General features: G+C 43.5%; 1 protein-coding gene across 3 annotated transcripts in view; it reads right to left on the reverse strand.

Annotated features, from left to right (window-relative positions):
• CAMK2A (calcium/calmodulin dependent protein kinase II alpha) overlaps positions 1–21,402 on the reverse strand; it is an 89,060-nt gene that overhangs the window by 40,947 nt on the left and 26,711 nt on the right. For all 3 annotated transcript variants that reach the window (XM_072630705.1, XM_072630706.1, XM_072630707.1), the window contains exons 5-10: positions 16,738–16,792; positions 15,280–15,345; positions 14,891–14,963; positions 8,836–8,938; positions 7,536–7,619; positions 3,889–3,983 (exon numbers count right to left, since the gene is read on the reverse strand). In XM_072630705.1, coding sequence (XP_072486806.1) covers positions 3,889–3,983; positions 7,536–7,619; positions 8,836–8,938; positions 14,891–14,963; positions 15,280–15,345; positions 16,738–16,792 — 476 coding nt within the window. The remainder of the gene's footprint in view (positions 1–3,888; positions 3,984–7,535; positions 7,620–8,835; positions 8,939–14,890; positions 14,964–15,279; positions 15,346–16,737; positions 16,793–21,402) is intronic.

Genomic DNA, 21,402 nt, shown 5'->3' on the forward strand with positions numbered 1-21,402 from the left:
TCCTAGAGCATTCTGTTTCACTTTGGAAAAGCTCTAACTATTAGAGAGTTTTTCCTTACATCAGATCTAATGTGTTGCCTCTTTGTAGCATCCAGCCCATTACTCTAAGTTCTATCCTCTGGAGGCAGCATCCAATCCCTCTTTAGATATTTGAAAGCAATTATCATGTCCCAAGGGATGGCTAGGTGGTATAGTGAATAGAGTGTTGACCCTAGAGTCAGGGAGATATGAGTTCAAATCCAGCCTCAGGCACTTACTAGCTATATGACCCTGGGCAACTCATTTAACCTTATTTCCTCATCTGTAAAATGAGCTGGAAAAGGAAATGGCAAACTGCTTTAGTATCTTTTACAAGAAAATCCTAAATGGGGTCATGAAGAGTCAGATACAACTAAGCAACTAAGCAACACCATGTCCCATCACTCCCAGTTGGTCCCCAAGTCTTTTGTTTTCCAGACTAAAAGTCCCCAGTTCCATCAAATAATCCTAAAGTGACATTAACTAAAACCCCTTCAACCATCCTGGAGGTCTATCATTGGGGTTTATTGAATTGGGGTAGGGGGCACAGAGAAAAGAGAAATTCCTAGAATACCCTCATTGGATAATCTCCAGTTCATCTTTAATATTTCCTTAATTTCTAAATGCTACGATATTATGGCTAAACAATCTCTAAATTTCCATAATCAGGAATGGCTTGCTGAATCTTGGCCTAGGTTGATGACAAACGTGTGTGTGTGTGTGTGTGTGTGTGTGTGTGTGTGTGTGTGTACATAGGAAAGAAATTAAAGTCCCCTCCATGTTCCATTGGATCTGTACAATGGAATCTACATGCAGCCAGGAAGGTTGATAAATCAATCAATCAATGAATGTCCCCACTCTGTCTCGATGATCTCATCAGCTCCCATGGGTTTAATTATCTCTGTGCAGATGACTCACAGGTCTCTGTCTCTAGTGCCACACTCTCCCTTGCCTCAGGCTCACATCACCAACTGCCTATTAGATATTTGAAATTCATGTCCCAGAGTAAAACATTATCTTCTCCACACCCCCAAACCCACCCCTCTATCAAACTTACCTGTTTCTGCCAAGCTCACCATCATTGTTCCAGTCTCTTGGCTTCATAACCTCAACCCTACCCCTGACTCTCCACTCTTCCTTACCCCACATACCCAATAAGTTGTCAGATCTTGCTATTTCTAACTCTACATCACTCCCATTCTACCCCTTCTCTCTTTTACAAGGTCAGCACCTTCGTTTAAGTTCTCATCACCTCTCATGCAGATAACTCCTAATTGGTTTCCTTGCCTCAGTTTCTCCCCACTCAAATTTCCGCAGATGCCAAAGTGATTCTCCTTAAGCATAGGTAAGGATAGATCTGAAAGTGTCACTACCCTACTCAGTAAACTCTAGGTGGCTCCCAATTCTCTTTAGGATACAATATCAGCTCTTCTATTTGGCTTCACAATTTAACTTCACCCTAACTTTCCAGCTTTATTGGACATTACTCACCTCCCCAAACCCCATAGTCTGACAAAACTGGACTTCTCTCCACTCTTCACACATGAAACTCCATCTCCCACTCTGTACATTTGCACTGACCATCCCCTGTTGACCATTCCTCATCTCTGCCTCATAGAATCCCTACCTTTGAGATATACTCAAACAACAGCTTCTGCATGAAGCCTTTCCTGCTCCCCCAAACTACCAAAGCCCTCCCTCCTAACCACATTGAATGTAGCTACTTTACACGAATTTCTATTTCTCCTTATATTTATTCTGCATGTGTGATTTTAGATGTATATATATTCCCTCCTCCATAGAATATAAGCTTCTGGAGGGTAAGGTTTTTATCATTTTTTATCCAAGTATCTCCATTGTCTAATACAATGCCTGGCATATAGGAGACTTTAAAATGTTTCTTGATCAATATGAGGATACAAAAATGAAATAATCCCTATGCTTAAGGAACTTAGAATTCTAAGGGAGAGACAATACATACTTATGTAAGACTGTACAAGATACAGGGATAGGGATCAGGCCTTCTTATATGCTTGAAGTAAGAAATTCCCAGATGAACGAACTCCCTCTACTAATGCAAGATGCCACTTTCTCTGAAACTTCTGACTCTTACAGAGTTCCTAGAAAGCACTAAGAGGTTAAATGACTTGCCCAGGGTTGTCAAATCAGTATATGTCAGAGGTGGGACTCAAACTGAGAGCTTCCTGGCTTCAAGGACAGTTCTCTATCCAATATGTTAAAATGAAAAACACATAATATAATAAAATATACTAAATAAAAATGTAATTTGTGGTGGATGGGGGAGAACAGGTCAGGGAAGACACAAGCAGCTGGGGAGCAAATTGCTAGGAGCCTTACTTGGAGATTAACAAGGAATCAGCCTCATTGTTCCTCTATGTGGGGGTCCTCCAAATACTTGAAGGCAATGACCATATCCCCGTTAAGTCTTCTCTTCTATCAAATATTCCCAACTTCTTCAATCTTTTCTTCCATGACAATTTCCAGACTCTTCACCACCACTAAACTCTGAGGGAATCAACTTTGACCAGGATAAAACTTCACATTCAGGAAGACAGTACCTTCCAGTGCTTAAGAACTGTGAATAGCATTATGAAATTATTTTTCTCTTCCCATTAGCAAAGATAATATGTTTTTGCTTCTCCTTGTGCTATTAAGATGTATGTAAATTTATAAAAATGTGTCCTATTAGGCTTCAAAGAGAGATACTTTTGAGACTAGGGAAAGGGAGGGAGGGAAGTTCCAAAGAAAGTGAGGAGGAGAAAAAGCTCATCAACCTGGACATACCTTGGTCATTAAAGCCAGCAGTTGAGTCAGGAAAAGATTTTCACCTTTTATTAATCCCATGATGTGCCTGTTATCTCAGCTTCATAAAGGAGCTGAGATGGAAAAGGAACATGGCTGGAAAAGGGAGTATCAACTTTGAAACGCAAAAGAAGGCTGTGTTGGGTTTAGGTGCTGGGGGAGATATTCATGTTTAGTCCCTCTCTGAGGGAGCATGACATCTGGTCATGTGATAGAGCCAGGTTCAGATGCTTAATTAGATGAGAAGGAGAGAGACTACATTACTCTGGCAGCTGTACCCACCCAAGAGGCTGGATTAGGTATACTTTAGAATGAGATTACTGAGCTCTCCAACTCAACAATTCTATTCCTTCTGAACTTGTTTTGTTGTATAGGTCTCTCTTTTAATTGCTTGTAAAGTCCTCTTGAAAAAAGAAGAAAAAAGTCTTGGGTGTGCTAAGGGGAAGAAGTAAGCATCACATCAAGGCCAGTGGAAGCTAGAAGAAATCTGGGCACACCAGCGAGGAAACAGAAATGGATAGCCATGGAAGGGCCATGTCCTCTTTCTTCCCTTTTACTCCCCACACAGATCTGAGTTATGGGTCATTAGAAAGAAGCTTCAGATAGGCCTGAATCTGATATTTGACCACACACACCCCTCCTCCTGGGCAAAAATTCTTTACAAAGGGATACTAAATTCCAATGCTTCCTTCACTTTCCCTACTAGGGTTCAGAAGGATTGATGGCAATGTAACATCTGGACCTGGGTTTGTCAAGGGCCATCTTTATTTTCTTAGCGTTATCTTGAGTTCATTACTATGCTACTTTTACTATTCTAACTTCTAAAATTTGATGTGTCCACAATACATATTGTGTGCCTAGAGTTATAACAGCCTTTAGAAACCAAGACTAGATAGGCTGAGTTGAGTACAGGAGTCCTCCTGTCCATAAGTCCCACAAAGGGGACCATCTCTGGTTGAGAAATAGCAGGATCAGGCCAGAAGAACCATAGCAGCCCCAGCACATGAACAGGGCCAAGAAGAAGCTGCAGGACTAAGCAATACTCACATCATAGGCTCCAGCTTTGATCTGCTGGTATAGTCGGTGCTGGTCCTCATCCCAGAAAGGAGGATATCCCACCAACAAGATATAGAGGATGACACCTAGGGAAAAGGAACAAGACTGTGAGACACTGATATCAGGAAGAGTCAAAAATGATGAGGGTAATATTGATGGAAGCAATAACTATGGAGGCAGAAATATAGCTAGATACAGATAATAACCTAATCACTGTATTCAGTGGTTTTATCTCAGTCTTCATATTTCTTGACTTCTCAACAACTGTTACTCCTTCTAGATACATTCTCCTCTCTGGATATACTGTTTTCTCATACTCCTTTGTAACCAAATTTTCAATCTCCTCTCGTTCTTCTTTTCCTTCTTGGTCCCTAACTATAGGTATACACCAAGAATTTTGCTCCAGCCAACTGCTTTTTCTCCTCACATTCTCCCCTTTGGTGACCCCTTCTTGAAATATAGCTCTGAAAAAACAGGATTTTAAAAAACTCATTGCAATTCCTATGAAGCTACTAAATCACTCTGGCTCTCATAGAATGAAGAATAAATAATAAACCCCAACCCAAGCCTTTGTTGCTGATTGCTTGGATTTTGATGATTTAGAGTGAGTGTAAATAGCAGTTGTTTTCAGTCCAGAAACTTTGAGGGTCTTCCCTTCCCAGATTGATACTTTTGTGATGGATAAACTAGGCCATTTTTTGTCTCTTACCTAGTCCTTAGGCATTGAATGGGTGTTGCCTCAGACAAACTGAGAGCAAAAAAAGATCTTACTTTTAAAAGGCTAAGATCATCCCCTGCATCCTGGGCCATGGCCAGTTAACAAGACTTTTCTGTTGTCACTGGACTCCAATGACTCCAGAGGAGAGAGTGAAACTGATGACTTTGTTCAGCTTTGCCTAGCTTAAATCCATTTCACACACAGGCCATCAGACTCCTGATATTATTGGTCCTCTTTGAGAACGAAGGACGAACAACAGTCTCTTCCATTGCCACCACCTCACTATCAGCCAGGACAAGTGAAATGAGAAGAGTCCTGAAAATTATATCTGGGTATCTTTGTTCCTGTGGCATTGAGTCAATCACCTTCTTTCTATGAGCCTCAGTTTACTCCTCTGTAAAAGGAAGAGATAGGCTAGATGATAACTAAGGACCTTGTTATCTATGATCCCCATGAAGATGATTCCTCACACTGAATCTTCCAGCCTAGAATTTTCTCTCAAGCCCAACATTTGAATTTCCAAGCTCCTGCTAGACATCCCCACCTGGATATCACTGACATTTCAAGTTCATTATCTTTAAAGTTGGATTCATCACCTTCCTTCTATAATCCATTCTTCATTCTCTGTTGTCTATTTCTGTCAATGGCACCTCCATTCTTCCTGGAAGTTAGTCTTAAAACCTAAGTCACCTGTGGCAATTGGTCTTGCAAACCAAATCAGTCACTAAGACCTGTTGACTCTTCCTTCATAATCTCTCTTATATTTAACCCTTTCTTTCCATTCCCATAGTTATCAACCTAGTTTAGGACCTGATTACTTCATACTTGGACTATCCTTATAGCCTCTTTATTAGTCTACCTGCCTCTAGTACTTTTCACTAGTCCCTCTAAAATGTAATAAACATATATAACATAATATAATATGATATAACAAAAAAATCTTCCTAAAGTTACATTAATATCCCTGGAAATCTGGGCCTCAGTTCCCTCATCTATGAAATGAGATAGCTAGACAAAATGATTTCCGAGTTTCTTTTCAGCTCTAAACCACATGATCCTACTCTTTTGCTCAAAAACCTTAAATGGCTCCCTATTGCTTACAGAGCCAAATTTAAATTCCTCAGCCTGGCATTGCAAGCCCTCTGCCACCTGATCCTAACCTTTCCTTCCAGCTTTAACTCCCATCATTTTTCCTTTTGTACTCAATATATAGTCAGACTGGTCACTTCATCATTTCCCAAATATGCCCTGTACTCTCCTGCCACGACAGCTTTGCTCACATCATTCCTTCCACTTGCAATGCCTTCTCCACCCCCTCCATCTCCAATTACCATAATTCAAGGCCCAGCTCAAAGCCCACTTCCTCCATGACACTTGCCAGATCACTCAAAGGAGGTCTCGTTTTCCTCATCACCTGTATCACTCTGGAGGTAGGCTTTATTAAGCACTTACCTTGTGCCCTGCACTATGCTAAGCACTTTACAAATATTTTTCATTTGAATCTCACAGTTACCTTGTGAAGTAGGTGCTATTATTTTCCCCATTTTATAACTGAAGAGACTGAGGCAAACAAAGGTTTGCCTAAAGTCTTAGTTTCTGAAGTTGAATTTGAGCTCAGGTCTTCTTGACTCAAGACTCTATCCACTGTGCCATCTAGCTGCCTCAGGAGCTAGGATGTATCACTCATTGTGTCAGTTATCCTATCCTGCCTTGGATTGCAGCTATTTGTGTATGTGCATGTCTGACTAGAGCAAGCTCCAGTGCATAGGGACCGTACTCATTTATCCTTGTAACTCCCCCACGCTTTAATATAAAGTAAATACTCAAGATAGAGAAGGAAATGGCCAACCACTCCCTTTTCTTTGCCAAGAAAACCCCAAGGGATCACAAAGAGTCAGACATGAGTAGAAAATGACCGAGCAACAACTACAACGATGACATGCTCAAGAAATGCTTACTGAATGAATGAACGAAGATGGCAGCGGTACTAACAGACATTGTTGAGAAAGGGACGATAGAGAAGGAACCTTCATCTGGTTGGCATAGCAAACAGAGGAAAGGGTAAGGGAAAGAATGAGATGACTCTGAGGGATCACAGGGGATTCACTTTGTTTGCTCATGTCAGCAGCCCTGGGCACACTCCTTGTCACAGACACAGGGATAACTAACAGGGCTTTTCAGAGAAAGAAGCTTACATGACCTCCTACCATCAGCCGACCACAAGGTCCCCGTATGGCAGCCCCTGGATTCCTGGGACCTGGACAATTACAATCATCCCACAGGTTTGGTAATGTTGCTAAAAGAATAAGACTGACACATTATGTGCATTCCCATGAATGCCTCCTCCCTTATACACCCTTCCTAGGAGATTGTATTAGGCACAATAATGACCTGTGGGAAGATAGAACACACACATGGCATGGTCTTCTCTGGAGTCCTAGCTCCTGAGGCAGCTAGATGGCACAGTGGATAGAGTCTTGAGTCAAGAAGACCTGAGCTCAAATTCAACTTCAGAAACTAAGACTTTAGGCAAACCTTTGTTTGCCTCAGTCTCTTCAGTTATAAAATGGGGAAAATAATAGCACCTACTTCACAAGGTAACTGTGAGATTCAAATGAAAAATATTTGTAAAGTGCTTAGCATAGTGCAGGGCACAAGGTAAGTGCTTAATAAAGCCTACCTCCAAAGGGGTTCTGCCAAAAAGACCTGGGGCAGGGGGGACATACCAGACAACATGGGAAAGATCATCTGGCATGCTTCAGGTTTTATGACTGACCCTGTTGTTACCTGGAACCCTCTGGGTTACCTGGATATCTCTGCTGTCAAAAGCCAGGTTAGAGTGTTCATTCACTGGGTCTATCATAGGACAAGAGAGCTCTGATGGAGTGATTTCTTCTACTTGTACTTCAGTTAAACTTACCACATGCCCAAAGATCCACAGGCTTCCCATATGGGTCCTTTCGGAGAACTTCTGGGGAGAGGTACCCTGGTGTCCCTGCAAAGCCTGCTCCCCGCAGACAAAAACAAGCAAAAACAGATGGATGATTTAATCTTAATAGCCTAGGAAAGGTTCCTTCTAAGACTATGAGGGATGAACTAGCAATGAAGCAATCCCCTTTCCATTCTCATGGCTATCACCCTGATTTATCCCCTTGTGACTTAATATTTGGACTATTACAATAACCTCTTAATCATTCTACCTACCTTCAGATGCTTTTGTCAATCTATCCTGTACATATCTAACCTATAGTTCTGATGTTGTCACTGCCTCTGCTCAAAAACTTTCGATGACTCCCTATTACTTATAAAATAAAAGTCCCAAATCTTTGATCTATTGAAGAAGTTTACCAACACTCCAGAAGTATTCCCAGAGTTTGATAATGGATAGCACAGCCTCTGAAAATTATAGTTGGGAAATCTCAGCTTGATCATGGATGATAGAATGAGTTAGAGAAAAGGAATCAAAAGTATAGAGAACTAAATCATTTCCATTCTGAATTTCTTTTTCCCATCTCTGTTGTAGGTGTAGTGAGTACTGTCATGGTAGAAGGAGTATGAGAAAAGAATCAATACAAAAGGAAAGAAAAGGAGATCTTTTACCCCAGCCATTCTGCTGTTTAGGAACAGAATTTGTGCTTGATCTTACCCAAATGGAACTTTGAGGCTAAGGCTTAAGCGTCCACCTTACTCCAGGTCTGCTACACTCTAGGCTGTGATCAATAGAGTGCTGGATTTCAATTCAGAATATTAGGGTTCTAGCCCTAGCTTTACCACTAACTTAATGTGTGGCCTTGGTCAAGTCTTTTCAAGTCTCAGTTTCCTCCTCTACAAAATGGGAATAATCTTGCTTGCATGACCTACCTCATGGGGCCATGGTGAGGATCACCTGAGAATGGATATGAAAGCACTTTGAAAAGAATAAAGTGTTATATACACAATGGGAGAAATTATCACTAAGTTATTGAAAAGACCTCAGGAGCTACTTTGAGTAGCATGGACCAGAGGAGATGGTGACAGCTGAGATGGTTGAGTTGGTTGGGGTGCTGCATTTGCTTCCTGGACCCTGGCTGGGTCATGGGATCCATCAAATGCTTTGCCTTTTTTCCTCCTCTCATTTTCAGGGTAGGTAGAGATGGGAAGGGAGGTGAGGAGGTCCTTCTAAACCACACCATCCCCCTTGCAAACACACCAACTCCATCCTTCCTCCAGTACCCACTCACCAAACCATGCCTGCTGCTCCCCTTCTACCTCGATGGCCAGGCCAAAGTCAGCCAACTTCACTGCAGCCCCTTTCAGCTTTGATGCGAGGAGCAGGTTCTCCGGCTTCACAGGAGAGGGGATGAAAGGAGAGGCAGTCAGTCAAGAAACAAGCATTTATTAAGCATTTGCTGTGTGCCAAATTCTGTGCTAAGAGCTGGGGATTCAAAGAAAGGCAAAAACAGTCCCTGAACTCAAGGAGCTTACAGTCTAAGGTGAGACTACATGTAATAGTAAGTACACAAAATGAGTAGGTAGATAGTGTGTGTGTTCATCCTTCATTGCCAAAGAAGACCATGCCAAATAATGACATGACTTGCACTTGACTTTGTTTTGAGTGAGGGAGGGCTGTGCAGGTCACCAGCCTTACTTCTCCTCCAGAGCCATCTTAATCCAGTGACCAGATATTCATCAGGATGACTGGAGATGACCCAGGATGAGGCAATTGGGGTTAAGTGACTTGCCCAAGGTCACACAGCTAGTGAGTGTCAAGTGTCTGAGGTAAGATTTGAACTCAGGTCCTCCTGACTCCTACGGTAGTACTCTATCCACTGCACCACCAGATAGATAATAACCTTTGAGGAGAAAGGCAAATGGAAGGGGCGGGGTGTGAGAAAAAAGACCAAAAGGGAGTAAGATTGACTAAGACCACTATGACCATGCCACTTGAGGCCCTGATTTCAAGCTTGAGGCTGCTAGAAGGGGCATCTGGATAGGCAAGGCTAGAATAACCACCACACACCCACATACACACACACACACACACACACACACACACACACACACTCAGTTGATTTCTCCTTCGATCTTCAGCCTTAGAACTGTGACAATACCTCCTCCAGGAAGTTATCCCTCATCACTCTTGATCAATCAATGACCTTTCCCCTCAGACCTCACACACAATTTGTTGAGTTACTAAAACGTGCTCATTCTATATTTTGTATTATCTATGTACATACTTATTGCACCCACCCCACAACTCATGAACTCCATGAGGGTAGGGACTACATATTATTTATTTGTTGAAAATTGGGATTGAATTTTTTAAGATGTGTACCCCCAGCATTTAGCACAGTGCCTGGTACATGGCAGGTACTTATTAATTTATTACTCTACCTACTCTAAAACTCTTACTTAAACCATCTCTCCCAGGACCCAAAACAGTGCTCTGAGTAGGCATTTAATAAATATTTGTGGGATTAAAGTTGCTCTTCAGTGAGATCACCCAAACAAAAAGGGGTTCATATCTGGTCCTGACCCAGAGCTTTAACTAGAAATTCTAGCACCCAGGGCGGATTCAGTTCAGGGAAGGCGCGAGAAAATGCATGCAATGGCTAGCAAATGATTTTCTCCTACTTTCCAAATCCCTGTGATTCAGAATTATAGGCTACCTAGATAAAATCTCCCTTCCCTGCTACCACTTCCCAATCTTTCATCCCTATCCCCCTCAGCCCTAAGCCTTCAGCATTCTCATACTGCTCTGCCTTTCACTATGCCCTCCAGAACCTCTCTTCTTTGCTAACAAGTTTCCCATTGTCTTAGATTTCTTCCACCTTCTTGCTTCTTGTGGTAATCTGCCTTTTACCAAAAGACACTTCATCCCCTGGGTTCCCTCTCCACTATTGGATGTGCCTTCTCCTAAGTCCCTGGACACATAGAGCTAGAAGGAAGAGAAATGGGTATATTCCTTGCTCTCACATCAGCAATCTCTTGAGGTCCTCTCTATCCTTCTAGAATCTCTATCCAAACCATGGTGCCTGGTTCTCACTGGTACCCAGGTCATTCTCCCTCCTTTTCCAAGAAGTTCAGTACCTGAATCACAGTCTTCTCCACTTCAACCTCTGTCCTCATACTTATAAACTTATAAACTTCAATAGACATATTCCCTCAAATACCTTGGCCTACCCTGGGAGTTTGTCTTTCCCTAAGACAGAATGTACTATGAAATGAGTCTCAAGGGCTCCCTTCTCATTGGCCCAGTGATGGGCAGGGACCTATTCCCGAGCATCACAGACTACTAAAATTGCAAAGTTGGAAGAGACTTGAGGGACTATCTAACCCAGCTCCACTATTTTACAGTTTAGAGAATCTAAATCTAGAGAATCTATGGAAGTGAAATTAACCTGGTGAAGATCACACAGCAATTCAAGGATGGTAATGAATATTGCTTTTCAGTCAGAGAAATCTGTTGGAGCCAGAAGGAAAATGGTTGTATCAGTATCCAGAGAAAAAGCTAAGGCAGAGCTCTTGGCTCCTGGGATTGAACCCCTGTGGAATCTGCCCTAGTGACTTTTGGTTATGAGTAGTTGCATGGGGTTCAAAGAGTAACAGTCTCCAGAATTGCTCATTCACATGACCCCTGCATCTGCAGCTTCCTGGGGTCATGGGAGTGATGCAGGGCTCTGGCAAGATATCAGTAAGGTCAGCTGGGATTCAGCAGATATCTCTCTGACATCACTCCCTTGATCCTCAATGACTCCACTGAGAATAGAGTTCTGGACCTAGAGTTGGGAAGATCTCACTTCAAATCCTGATTTTGATACTCACTAGCTCTATGATCTTTGGGAAGCTAGGTGGCACAGTAGATAGAGTGCTGGGCCTAGAACAAGCATCTTCCTGAGTTCAAATATGGCCTCAAACACTTGCTAGCTGTGTGACCCTGGTCAAGTCACTTCACCCTGTTTGTTTCAGTTTCTTTATCTGTAAAATGAGCTGGAGACTCCAAATGAGGTCACAAAGAATCAGACAAGGCTGAAGGGACTGAGCAAAAACAGCTCTGCGACCATGGGTAAATCACTCAATCTAAGTGTCTGGTTTTTTTTATCTGTAAAATGGGGACCATAATAGCTGAAGAACCTGCCTCAGAGAGCTGTTGTAGAGTTCAGATCAGAGAATGTAGGTAAAGTCCTTAAAGTCTACCTTAAAGCACTACATAAGTGCCAGCTATTAATTGCACTGCCTCCATCTTAACTGTCTTTTTTTATCGTTTGCCATATTCTACATTGTTATTGCCACTTCTCTCAATACTGCCCATATCATCCCTTCTTCTACCATCAAGATCTCCGTCACTACTGACTCCAGCCTCCCTGCATCCGTTATCACAATTTCCATCATCACGACCTCTGTCATCCCTATTTCTGTCATCACTGCCTCCACCATTACTATTTCTCTCTTAATAATAATAAGAGCCTTCATTTATATTACACGTAAAAGCTTGCAAAGCACTTTATTCACAACAACCTTGCAAAGTAGGTAGAAAATTCTAATTCCCATTTTCCAGATAAAAACACTGAGGCTCTTTCTACTATACTAAACCATTTCTTTCCTGTCTGTCCCCATCATTATGGCATCCTTAACCTCTACACCTACCCTTAATTACTCCTGCCTTGATTAATTATTGCTATATCAATCATGACTGTAGCCATCATCACTGCCCCTATCATCTCTATCTCTAACATTACTGATTTAATTGTTCTTAATTCTCACTCAATGCCCCAAATACTGGCAAAGTGAGATGCTGAGAGGCTCTCTCCTCGCCTGGGCACAGCTAGTATTTGTACTTCCCTGTGACCTGGCATACAACCACAGGTTCACCAGCCATCACCTCTCCTAACAGTACCTCCATTCATTCATCAATAGCTTTGGAATCTGGAGGGGTAAACTGGAAGTCCTAGACCCTAAGAGAAGACATAACATGTCTTGAAAATTGACTGTTAGATCTCTCGTTGAGACACTTTCCCCTTTTACTTTTGGGAATTTTTTTTAAGCCCAGGCAGTTGATTTATAATTTCTTAGTGGTTGATTTTTGATTTTGTGTTCTGGGCTTCTGAGTGGACCAAAGCCTGACCTTCCAGCTGCCCAAAGATAGACTGGCCTCAGCTAAATATAGTCCCAGTCTGCTTCAACTCACTAATGGCTCATTCATTCTCCCAGGACAGTGTTCCCAAAGAGTCTCCACTCCTGGTGCCAGAGGTGCCCTGGTTTGATGAATGTGCCCCTAATTATCTCTCTGAAGTGGCCTAAATTTGAGCTGCTTTTTTTTCATTCCTGCTACTGAGCAACAGGCTTAAAATACCAGGGGAATGGAACCAGTAGGAGGGCTCTCACTTCTCACTTGCTCAGTCTCCTAACCTGAGCTCTTTAAGAAACACACCCAGACAATGGGGTCAGGGGAAGCCCTGGCCTGACCCGCAACAATCAACACATTCCACACAGGCATCCTTATCTAGTTGTGGGAACCATATTTTAGGCAACCAGGCTGGGAAAGATCTTTAAACTAAGATCATAGAACCAAATTTCTAAGGATGGAAGAGACCTCAGGAGCATCTAGTCCAATACTCTGATAGACCAGCATCTCACACTGATACCAAGATTAGTTCCAACATTTTTTCATTTTACGGTTGAGGATACTGAGGCCTTTAGAGGTTAAGTGACTAGCCCAAGGTCACACAAATGTATCATAATTAGGATTCAAAGATCAATTAAAAGGTCTAGCAATATTTAGCCTGGAGAAGAGAACACATGAGGCATGGTAAGGATTTGGGGTGGGGAGGAAGGGATTGGAGAAGCCATAATCACTGTCTTTAAGTATCTGATGGACTATGATGTGACCAGATTTGGCTTGCTTAGCCCCAGTGGAGAGAACTAGAGCTAATGAGCAGACATTTCAGGTAGGCAGAATGAAATTCAATATAAAAAAGGGCTTTCTAACAGCAAGAGTTATACAATAATTGAACAAACTGACTCATCAGGTAGTGAGCTCCCTGTCATTGGAGGTACTCTAATAGATATGCTCCAGAAGATCTGGAGCAGCTAAGTGGTGCAGTGGATAGAGTGCTGGCTCTAGAATCAGGAGGACCTGGGTTCAAATCTGGTCTCAGACACCTATTAGTTCTGTTATCCTGGACAAATCTCTTAACCCTGCTTTAGTTTCCTCATCTGTAAAATGATCTGGAGAAAGAAATGAAAAACCGCTGCAGTATCTTTACCAAGCAAACCCCAGATGGGGTCACAGAGAATTGGACATGACTGCACCAACAGAAGATAACTCTTCAGAGAGTGAAAGACAGGACCAGTTGACCTCTGAGGACCCTTTCCACCCTGAAGAGTCTGTTTCTGTAATTTGATATTACAGGCCCTAGGTTACTGAGAATCCAGAACATTGGGTCAGGGCTACACAGTGCAAACAGTGGCAAATTTGGGCTTCTCAGACCTGGATTTAAACCTTAGCTTTACCACCATGTGTGACTTCACACAGAGCAGTCATACTCTTTAGGTTCCATAGTCTTCTCCCCTGTAAGATCAGGGGGTTGGGCTAAGGAATTCTAAGGCTCTTTCCCAGCTCTAAATCTATGCTCCAATGATAATGAGTCATTGAATCCATTTCCTCTCTTTTCCCTGATGCCAGGGCCAACAAGCCAGAAGGCACACGACTGCGGACTTCTGCCTGGTCCTAGAGGACAGAAGTAGAATTAATGGGGTGGAAGTTATAGAGAAGACAGATCTCAGCTAGATGGAAGAGGAAACTGACCAAAGTATTGAGCTGTCCTGAGGGGAAATGGGCTGCTTCCATGGGTCTTCAGGAAGGGGTTGCATGAAAATCCCTTGGTGGGGATGCTCCTCAGGAAGAGGTTGAACTAGTGACTCTCTGTCTCTGTCATCACTGCGTCCAATGTTCTTCCTCCATCAGCCCAGGCAATGCTGGCCAGCGGAGTCACAAGGAAGTGTCCTCTCCACCAGACACCTCCAGCATGTGTAGCCCTCTTGCAGCCTCCCCCACAGTTGCAAACACTACCTGACCTGGGAGATCCTCCTCCCAGCTTTCAAATACTATAAAGTATCTGCATCTCAGGCTTAACTGTATAAGTCCCTGCCCTAGCTCATCAATATGGAGATTCGTGCGCCATCACGACCCCTTCATATACCACTCCAGGGAGGTACTGGTAGCTCCCACACTCTGTAGTCTGGGCTCATGCCCAGGCTCCCACCCCATATCACCCACCTTCTTCCTCGTCTCACCTTCAAGTCTCGGTGCACCACGCCCATCTGGTGACAGTGGAGCACAGCCTCTAGGATTTGCTGGATGCAATGACTATGGAGAACATAAAGAGAAGGGCAGATCAAATGCTTCCTAAAAGAAACAGGGCACACATTCTGTGTGAGGTCATTTGGGCATGAAGACCCTGAAGTCCTGTTTGAAGCTATTTTCTCACTTGGAGGAGAGAAGATATTCAGAGCAGAGGCTTAGCTGGGCAACATTGGCCCTGGGACATGAGTTCTAGTTACCACAGATACGGGGTAAAACTCTAGGAAGGAAACTGAGGCCAGCATTGGGCAGGAGACAAACTTCCCACAAGATGTATGAGGCTCTGAGGTCAGGCAGCCAATGCCACCTCTCTCACACTTACCTGGCATCAGCCTCACTGTAGTACTCTCGGGCCACAATGTCCTCAAACAGTTCACCACCCGTGACCCTGAAAGTGAAGAAGACATGGAGTCAATCTTCCGAGGCTGCCCTCCTAGGCCCCACACCCTAGTGATGAGAGTAATCTCTAGCAAACCAGCCCAGCCCCCAAGAGCTGGGGACACACACACACACACACACACACACATGCCCCACCAGGGCTGGTACACCAGCAAAGCAAAGCAAAACACACAGGGATATAAAGCAAGAAAGCCAAGACCATCCCAAGTCCCTCCTGCTTCCTTCTTTCTCTCTGCCCCCTCAAACTATGACCCTCTTTAGCAGCAGATATGTATGGGGTCACTCTCCTCACTTACAGCAATGGCTAGAGTCCCTCTTTTTCCTAAATATACTCCCTGGCTGAACACAGCCTTCAGTGTGTTTGAAAACACCTGTGCTTACAATCCCACAATAGCAGGGGAGGGTTCTACCCTCTTCTCACCTCTGGGGCTCAGTCCCTTCGCCTCCCCTGTGGTACTAATGCCCCAGTGAACCAGCAGAATAAATAAGGTTCACAGGCTGGGAAAATATTTTTTTCATGAAATCAAAAAGAGTACAGCCCCTACCCTCCTTGATACAGAATCTTCCCTGTGTTTCTGACCTCCTCTTTGAATTTATTTCAGGCTGGGGTTTGTTCCTCTAATGGAAAACCATTCTCCAACATTTTCTGGCTGTGTGACCCTGGGCAAGTCACATAATTTCTCTGAGCCTAAATTTCCTTACCTATAAAATGAAGGGATTGAACCCTATGACCTCTAAGGTCTCTCCTAGTTCTAAATGTAGGACTCCACGAGCCTATGAATTTACCAGGTCTAAGAGATCAAGAGAAGACCCTCCAAGCAACTCTCTGTCTGTTTCTCTGCCTGCCTGCCTCTCTGTCTCTCTGTCTCTCTGTCTCTCTCTGTCTCTCTCTCTGTCTCTCTGTCTCTCTCTCTCTCTCTCTCTCACACACACACACACACACACACACACACACACACACACAGACACTCACACACACACACACAGACACTCACACCTGTCCTCCCCACACAGAAGCAGAGAAGAGGAGAGTGACCTGGAACATGGCACACAGAGACAACCAAACCACAATTCATTCTATGGTTCTTGTTTCTCCACGAAGCCAGCAGCTGAGCAGATCCAACTTGCCCCAGTCATTACTAGTTATGTGACCCTGGGCAAGTCACAACCTCTTTGACCTTCATATCCTCATAAAAGACCCCCACAAAAGCTCTTAGATCTACTCTCAGTAGGACTTCTCAGCCCTCAGGGTCCCAGATGCATCAGAGGGTAGTGCTGGAACCTCCCTCCCTGCCCATGTTGGGTTGGCCTTGGTCACTGCTCCTCCCAACCTAGGACTGACATCAGTGACCAGCAGCAAAAGATTCTGGTTGATACTTACAGGTCAAAAATCAGGTAGTGGTGCCCTTCCTCTGATATACTATCATGGAGTCGGACTGCAGAAAGGGAGAAGGTGACAAGTATTTATTACTAACACCTGCTGTTCACCAGGCGCTAGACTAAGTCCCTTACAAATGGTCACACACAACCACAAGTCCCCTTCCTCTACCTCCCCCCTTTTGTTATTTTCCTCTTCATCTTTCCCCCTCATCCTCCCTCCAATTAAAAAAATTAAAAATCATAAATATTATTTAGCATAAACATATCTCCCTTTGGGACTGGGAAAGCAGGAAGGGATTGGATCAGGGACTGCACACTGTAACAACAACATGAGATTGTGGAAGTTGTGCTGGATCCAATGTCATTGTTGTTTATCCTTTGTTCTTGAAGAGGACCATGGCATCAGGAAGGTGATGCCGTCACTTGCAAGAAATGGATTTAAGTGAGGGAGGGCTGAGATCTGATGTCAAAGAGCAAGGAACCATCTGATCTAGTACAGACGCATACTGGAATACTCTGAGGGTTGTTTAGAGAGTGGAGCCAAGATTTGGGTTTCTTCATGATATGGTGCTAGACTCTTCTCAACCCTTCACAGAAGGGCAGAGGGGCTGCAAGCCAGACCTTCCATAAAGCTTTCAGTTGCATCTGGGAATACATACTGCCAATTCCTTGAGCTAGAAGTCCTGAACCTTCTCAGAAGGAGGGGGACCCACAACAGTTGTCAGCTTCTTATCTAACCCAGGTCCCTCCATTCCAATTTCTTGCCTCAGAGGAAACTAGTTCTATTATCCCTCCCCTTCCCTAAGAAAATGTGTTCTCCTCCCTACTATTCCTCTTCTTCTGAGGTGGCTGCCCACAGGGCCCTAGAGGCCCACAATCCCTCCCTGCCCTCTTTGATCCTGTGAAGCCCAAGGGTCTAGGTGCTGGGTCATGGATTCCCAGTGGGTGCTTTGTGACAGATGGGGATGCAGAACCCCAGCAAAACAAGGGGAGGCCAGTACTAATAATACTTTACCTATCTGTAGGGCCTTAAAGTTTACAAAGGACTTTCCCCCCAACAATCTTGTGAGGTAGGTGGTGCACCTTAGAAGTGAAGGAACTGAGACTTAGAAAGGTTGAGATTTGTCTGTGCTCACACAACTTATAGGTTTTGGAGCAAGGTGGATTTGCCCTGCTCCTTGGCCACAGATCACAGATCACAGGACAAGGTAGGAGTGTTTGTACTCTGTGTATGTGTGTGTGTGTGTATGGGGGCAAATGGAATGGAGTAATACTAGTGTTGTTCAGATATTTTTTATCATTTGGGGTTTTCTTGGCAAAGATATTGAAGTGGGTTAAGTGACTTGCCCAAGGCCGCATAATTAGAATCTGAGCTGGATTTGAACTCAGATCTTCTTAAGTCCAGGCCCAGGACTCTATTTCACCACCTAACTGTCCCACAAATCAGTCCCCAGATCTGGAGACTCAATGCTCAACATCCCCCACTGGGTCCCGTTCATGAAAGACAGCACCACAAAGGATCACAAATAGAATTAAGAGGCTGAAGGGACCTTAAACATCATAGGCTCATAGGTTTAGAGCTGGAAGGAACCTTACCTTAGGTCCAATTCCTCCTTTTACAGGTGAAGTGATTTACCCAAGGTCAAACAGCTAGGAAGAAGCCAGGGTAAGGGCCTAATAGGGCTTCAGGGCATAGCTCCTCTCCCTGGATGAGTGATGGATTTGGAGTCAGAAGTCCCGGAATTTAATTCAGGCTCTGCTATTTACTATTTTTGTGACCTTGGGAACAATCACTTATGGGTCTCAGTTTCTTCTGTAAAATGGACTAGATGGCCTCCGAGGTCTCTTCCAGCTCTATACCTCTGACCCTATCACCCTATGCCTTTATTAAATCCCTCCTTGGATTCCTCTTGGTGGTATGGGGTGGGTGGGGGATCCTCAGTTCTCAAAGGCCCTTCCATGACCTTCCACAGTCACGAGCATCACAGGCTCTAGATTTAGAGTGGTGCAAGACTTTAAACATTACCTAGCCCTACCCCTTCACTTTATAGATGAGGAAACTGAGGCCCAGAAAAATTAATAGCAAAGCTAGAATTCCAATCCAGGTCCTCTAATTCCAACCACAGCATGTTTTCCATAGACCATGCCAGCTCTAACTGCCAGGCAGAGGGAAAACAAACTAGAAAGATTTCAGATATGGGCCCAGGGCTGGGTTGTGGACCTCTTCTCCAGATACCAACTTTCAGCTAAATTTAGTGAGGTTCATGACCAGTGAACCAGGAAAATTCCTCCACCCCTCAGGGCTTTTTGTTTGGGTTACAGCAACTCCTAAAGCATTTACTCCTAAGCAAGGAGGTGTTGGAATCTACCTAAGTGGTGAATGCACCCACACTGATGAAATCATGAAACTTAAGCATGATATTTATGGTATTATAAACCCCCAGATTCCTGCACTGAGTGGGTATGGGGAGCAGAGACGTGGGAACTTGGGTAGATGCCTTCTAAGATTTGCTTCTAACTCCAAGGTGCTTCAGATTCTTCAGAGGTTTATGGAGTTTGAGTGGAGAGACTTCAGAGGAAATCTAAGCCAACCCCCTTATTCTACTGATGAGGAAACTGAGGCACGGAGTGACTTGCCCAAAGTCATAAAGGCAGTAAGAGGTAGACTTGGCATTTGAACCCATAAGAGCATAGATTTGAGCCATAAGGGATCTCAGAAGCCATAGAATTCAACCCTCATACTTTTCAGATGAGGAAATAGAGGCCTAGGTAGGTTAAGTGACTTGTCCAAGATCAAAAGGATAGTAAAAACAGGAGATGGGATTTGGACCCAGATCTCTGAATCCAAATCTATTGTACCACATTGTTAGGGAGATTCTTGGTTGGAATTTTTTTTTTACCTTTGGACCTAACCATCCTACCTCCTTCTTTTCTTTCTCACCTCTGGGGAATGCATGCTACCTTCTGAGTTGGTCTGAGTAAATACAGTTGGAAGTCCTGAACCTTTTCAGAAGAAAGGGGACCCACAATATCTGTCCAGTTCTTCTTACAAAACTCAGGAACCCTCTGGTCCAATTCCATCCCTATTAGGTACATTCCCCTCCCCCAAGAAAATGTGTTCATGGACCTAGTCTCTTCCTTACTACTCCTCCTCTGCTGAGATGGCTGCCCACAGGTCTCCCTGAAGGCCTTCAGTTTCTCCCTGTCCTCTTTGATCCATGCCCTGGCAACATGGTCTTGTCCATCAATGAGTAATCAGGCTGTTTGTGCAGCTTCAGGAAGCTGTCCTCACTCCCCAGTCTCCAAGCAGCAGGGAAGGAGGAGGGGGATAAAAGGAGGTGGAAGTGCATTCTGGGTATAAATAGCTGACGGAGTTGTCACCCTCAAACACTGCAACCCTTCTGGGCTCCATCTCCACGCCCCCAGTTACCCAGGCTCAAATCATACTCAGTCATATTTGTCTTCCTCTCCCCATGTAATTCTATCTTCTCCTTGTTTCTTTTTCATGTCTTTTTCTCTCCTTGCCTCAATCGTCTCTTGCTCAGACTATAGAAATAACCTCCTAACTAAGCTTCCTGTCTCCTCTCCCCCTTAACAATCCATTCTGCAAAGTTTGCCAGATGAATCTTCTAAAGACCCAGTTCTGATCACATCACTTCCCTGTTCAGAAGCCTTCAGCATCTCCCTGTTGGCTACTGAATGAAGACCAGCTTCTCAACCTGACATTCAAGTTTTCAGTATATTGATCCCAGTTAATAATTCTAGTTTTATGGCATGTTGTACCTCTATACAGGGTATCCCAAAAGTCTTAGTTCACAAAGCTTTAAATTACACTAAGACCTTTGGGATGCCCTGTATATGCGCAGCTCTCCAGAAAAATTCTACTACATACTGTGCCCCAACCATATCCTATGCTCTCCTGACTCTCCTCCTTTTTTCATGCAATGATTCACTGAGAATATCTTTCCTATCTTTATCTCCACCTATTGACACTCTCCATCCTTTAGAGTCCAGCTCAAATGCCATCTCCTACAAAAAGCAGAGAACACTGACCCTGAAGTCAAGAAGACCTTTGCTGAAATTCAGACACTAGCAGCTCTGTGACCCTGGGCAAGTTACTTAACCTCTGCTTCAATTTCCTCAGCTATAAAATGGGAATAAAATATAATATAAAATATTATATTTAAAATATAATATTTTAAAAGAATATAAAATATAATAAAATGAGAAAAGCTCACCCACCTCACAGGGTTTTTTTTGAGAATCATATGAGATATTTGCAAAGCGTTTAGCACAGTACGAAGCAGATAGTAAGAACTTAATAAATGCTTATTCCCATTAAACAACTGAGTGAGTCTCAGTTTCCTCATGTATAAATTGGGGATAATAATGGCAGTTACCTCACAGTATTTATGAGGGATCTAATGAGATAATGCATGTAAAGCCAGAGCCACTATTATTTCCTGATTCCTTCAAACAGGTGTGATCTTTCAATCCACTTATCCCTTTATATTTCTTTCTCCATTCGCTTCTTATTCTACCTTGTGGTCTAGTTAGAGTTATGTGTTTTCACCAGGGAGCCAATTCTAACACACTTGTGAGAACCTGTTGTTAAATTGTCAATGTAAGCGCTTACACCTCAGAAATCAGCAATCCTTATAAATCA

The sequence above is a fragment of the Notamacropus eugenii genome, chromosome 1 (genome assembly GCF_028372415.1).
Source record: "Notamacropus eugenii isolate mMacEug1 chromosome 1, mMacEug1.pri_v2, whole genome shotgun sequence".
NCBI classification, from domain to species: Eukaryota; Metazoa; Chordata; class Mammalia; order Diprotodontia; family Macropodidae; genus Notamacropus; species Notamacropus eugenii.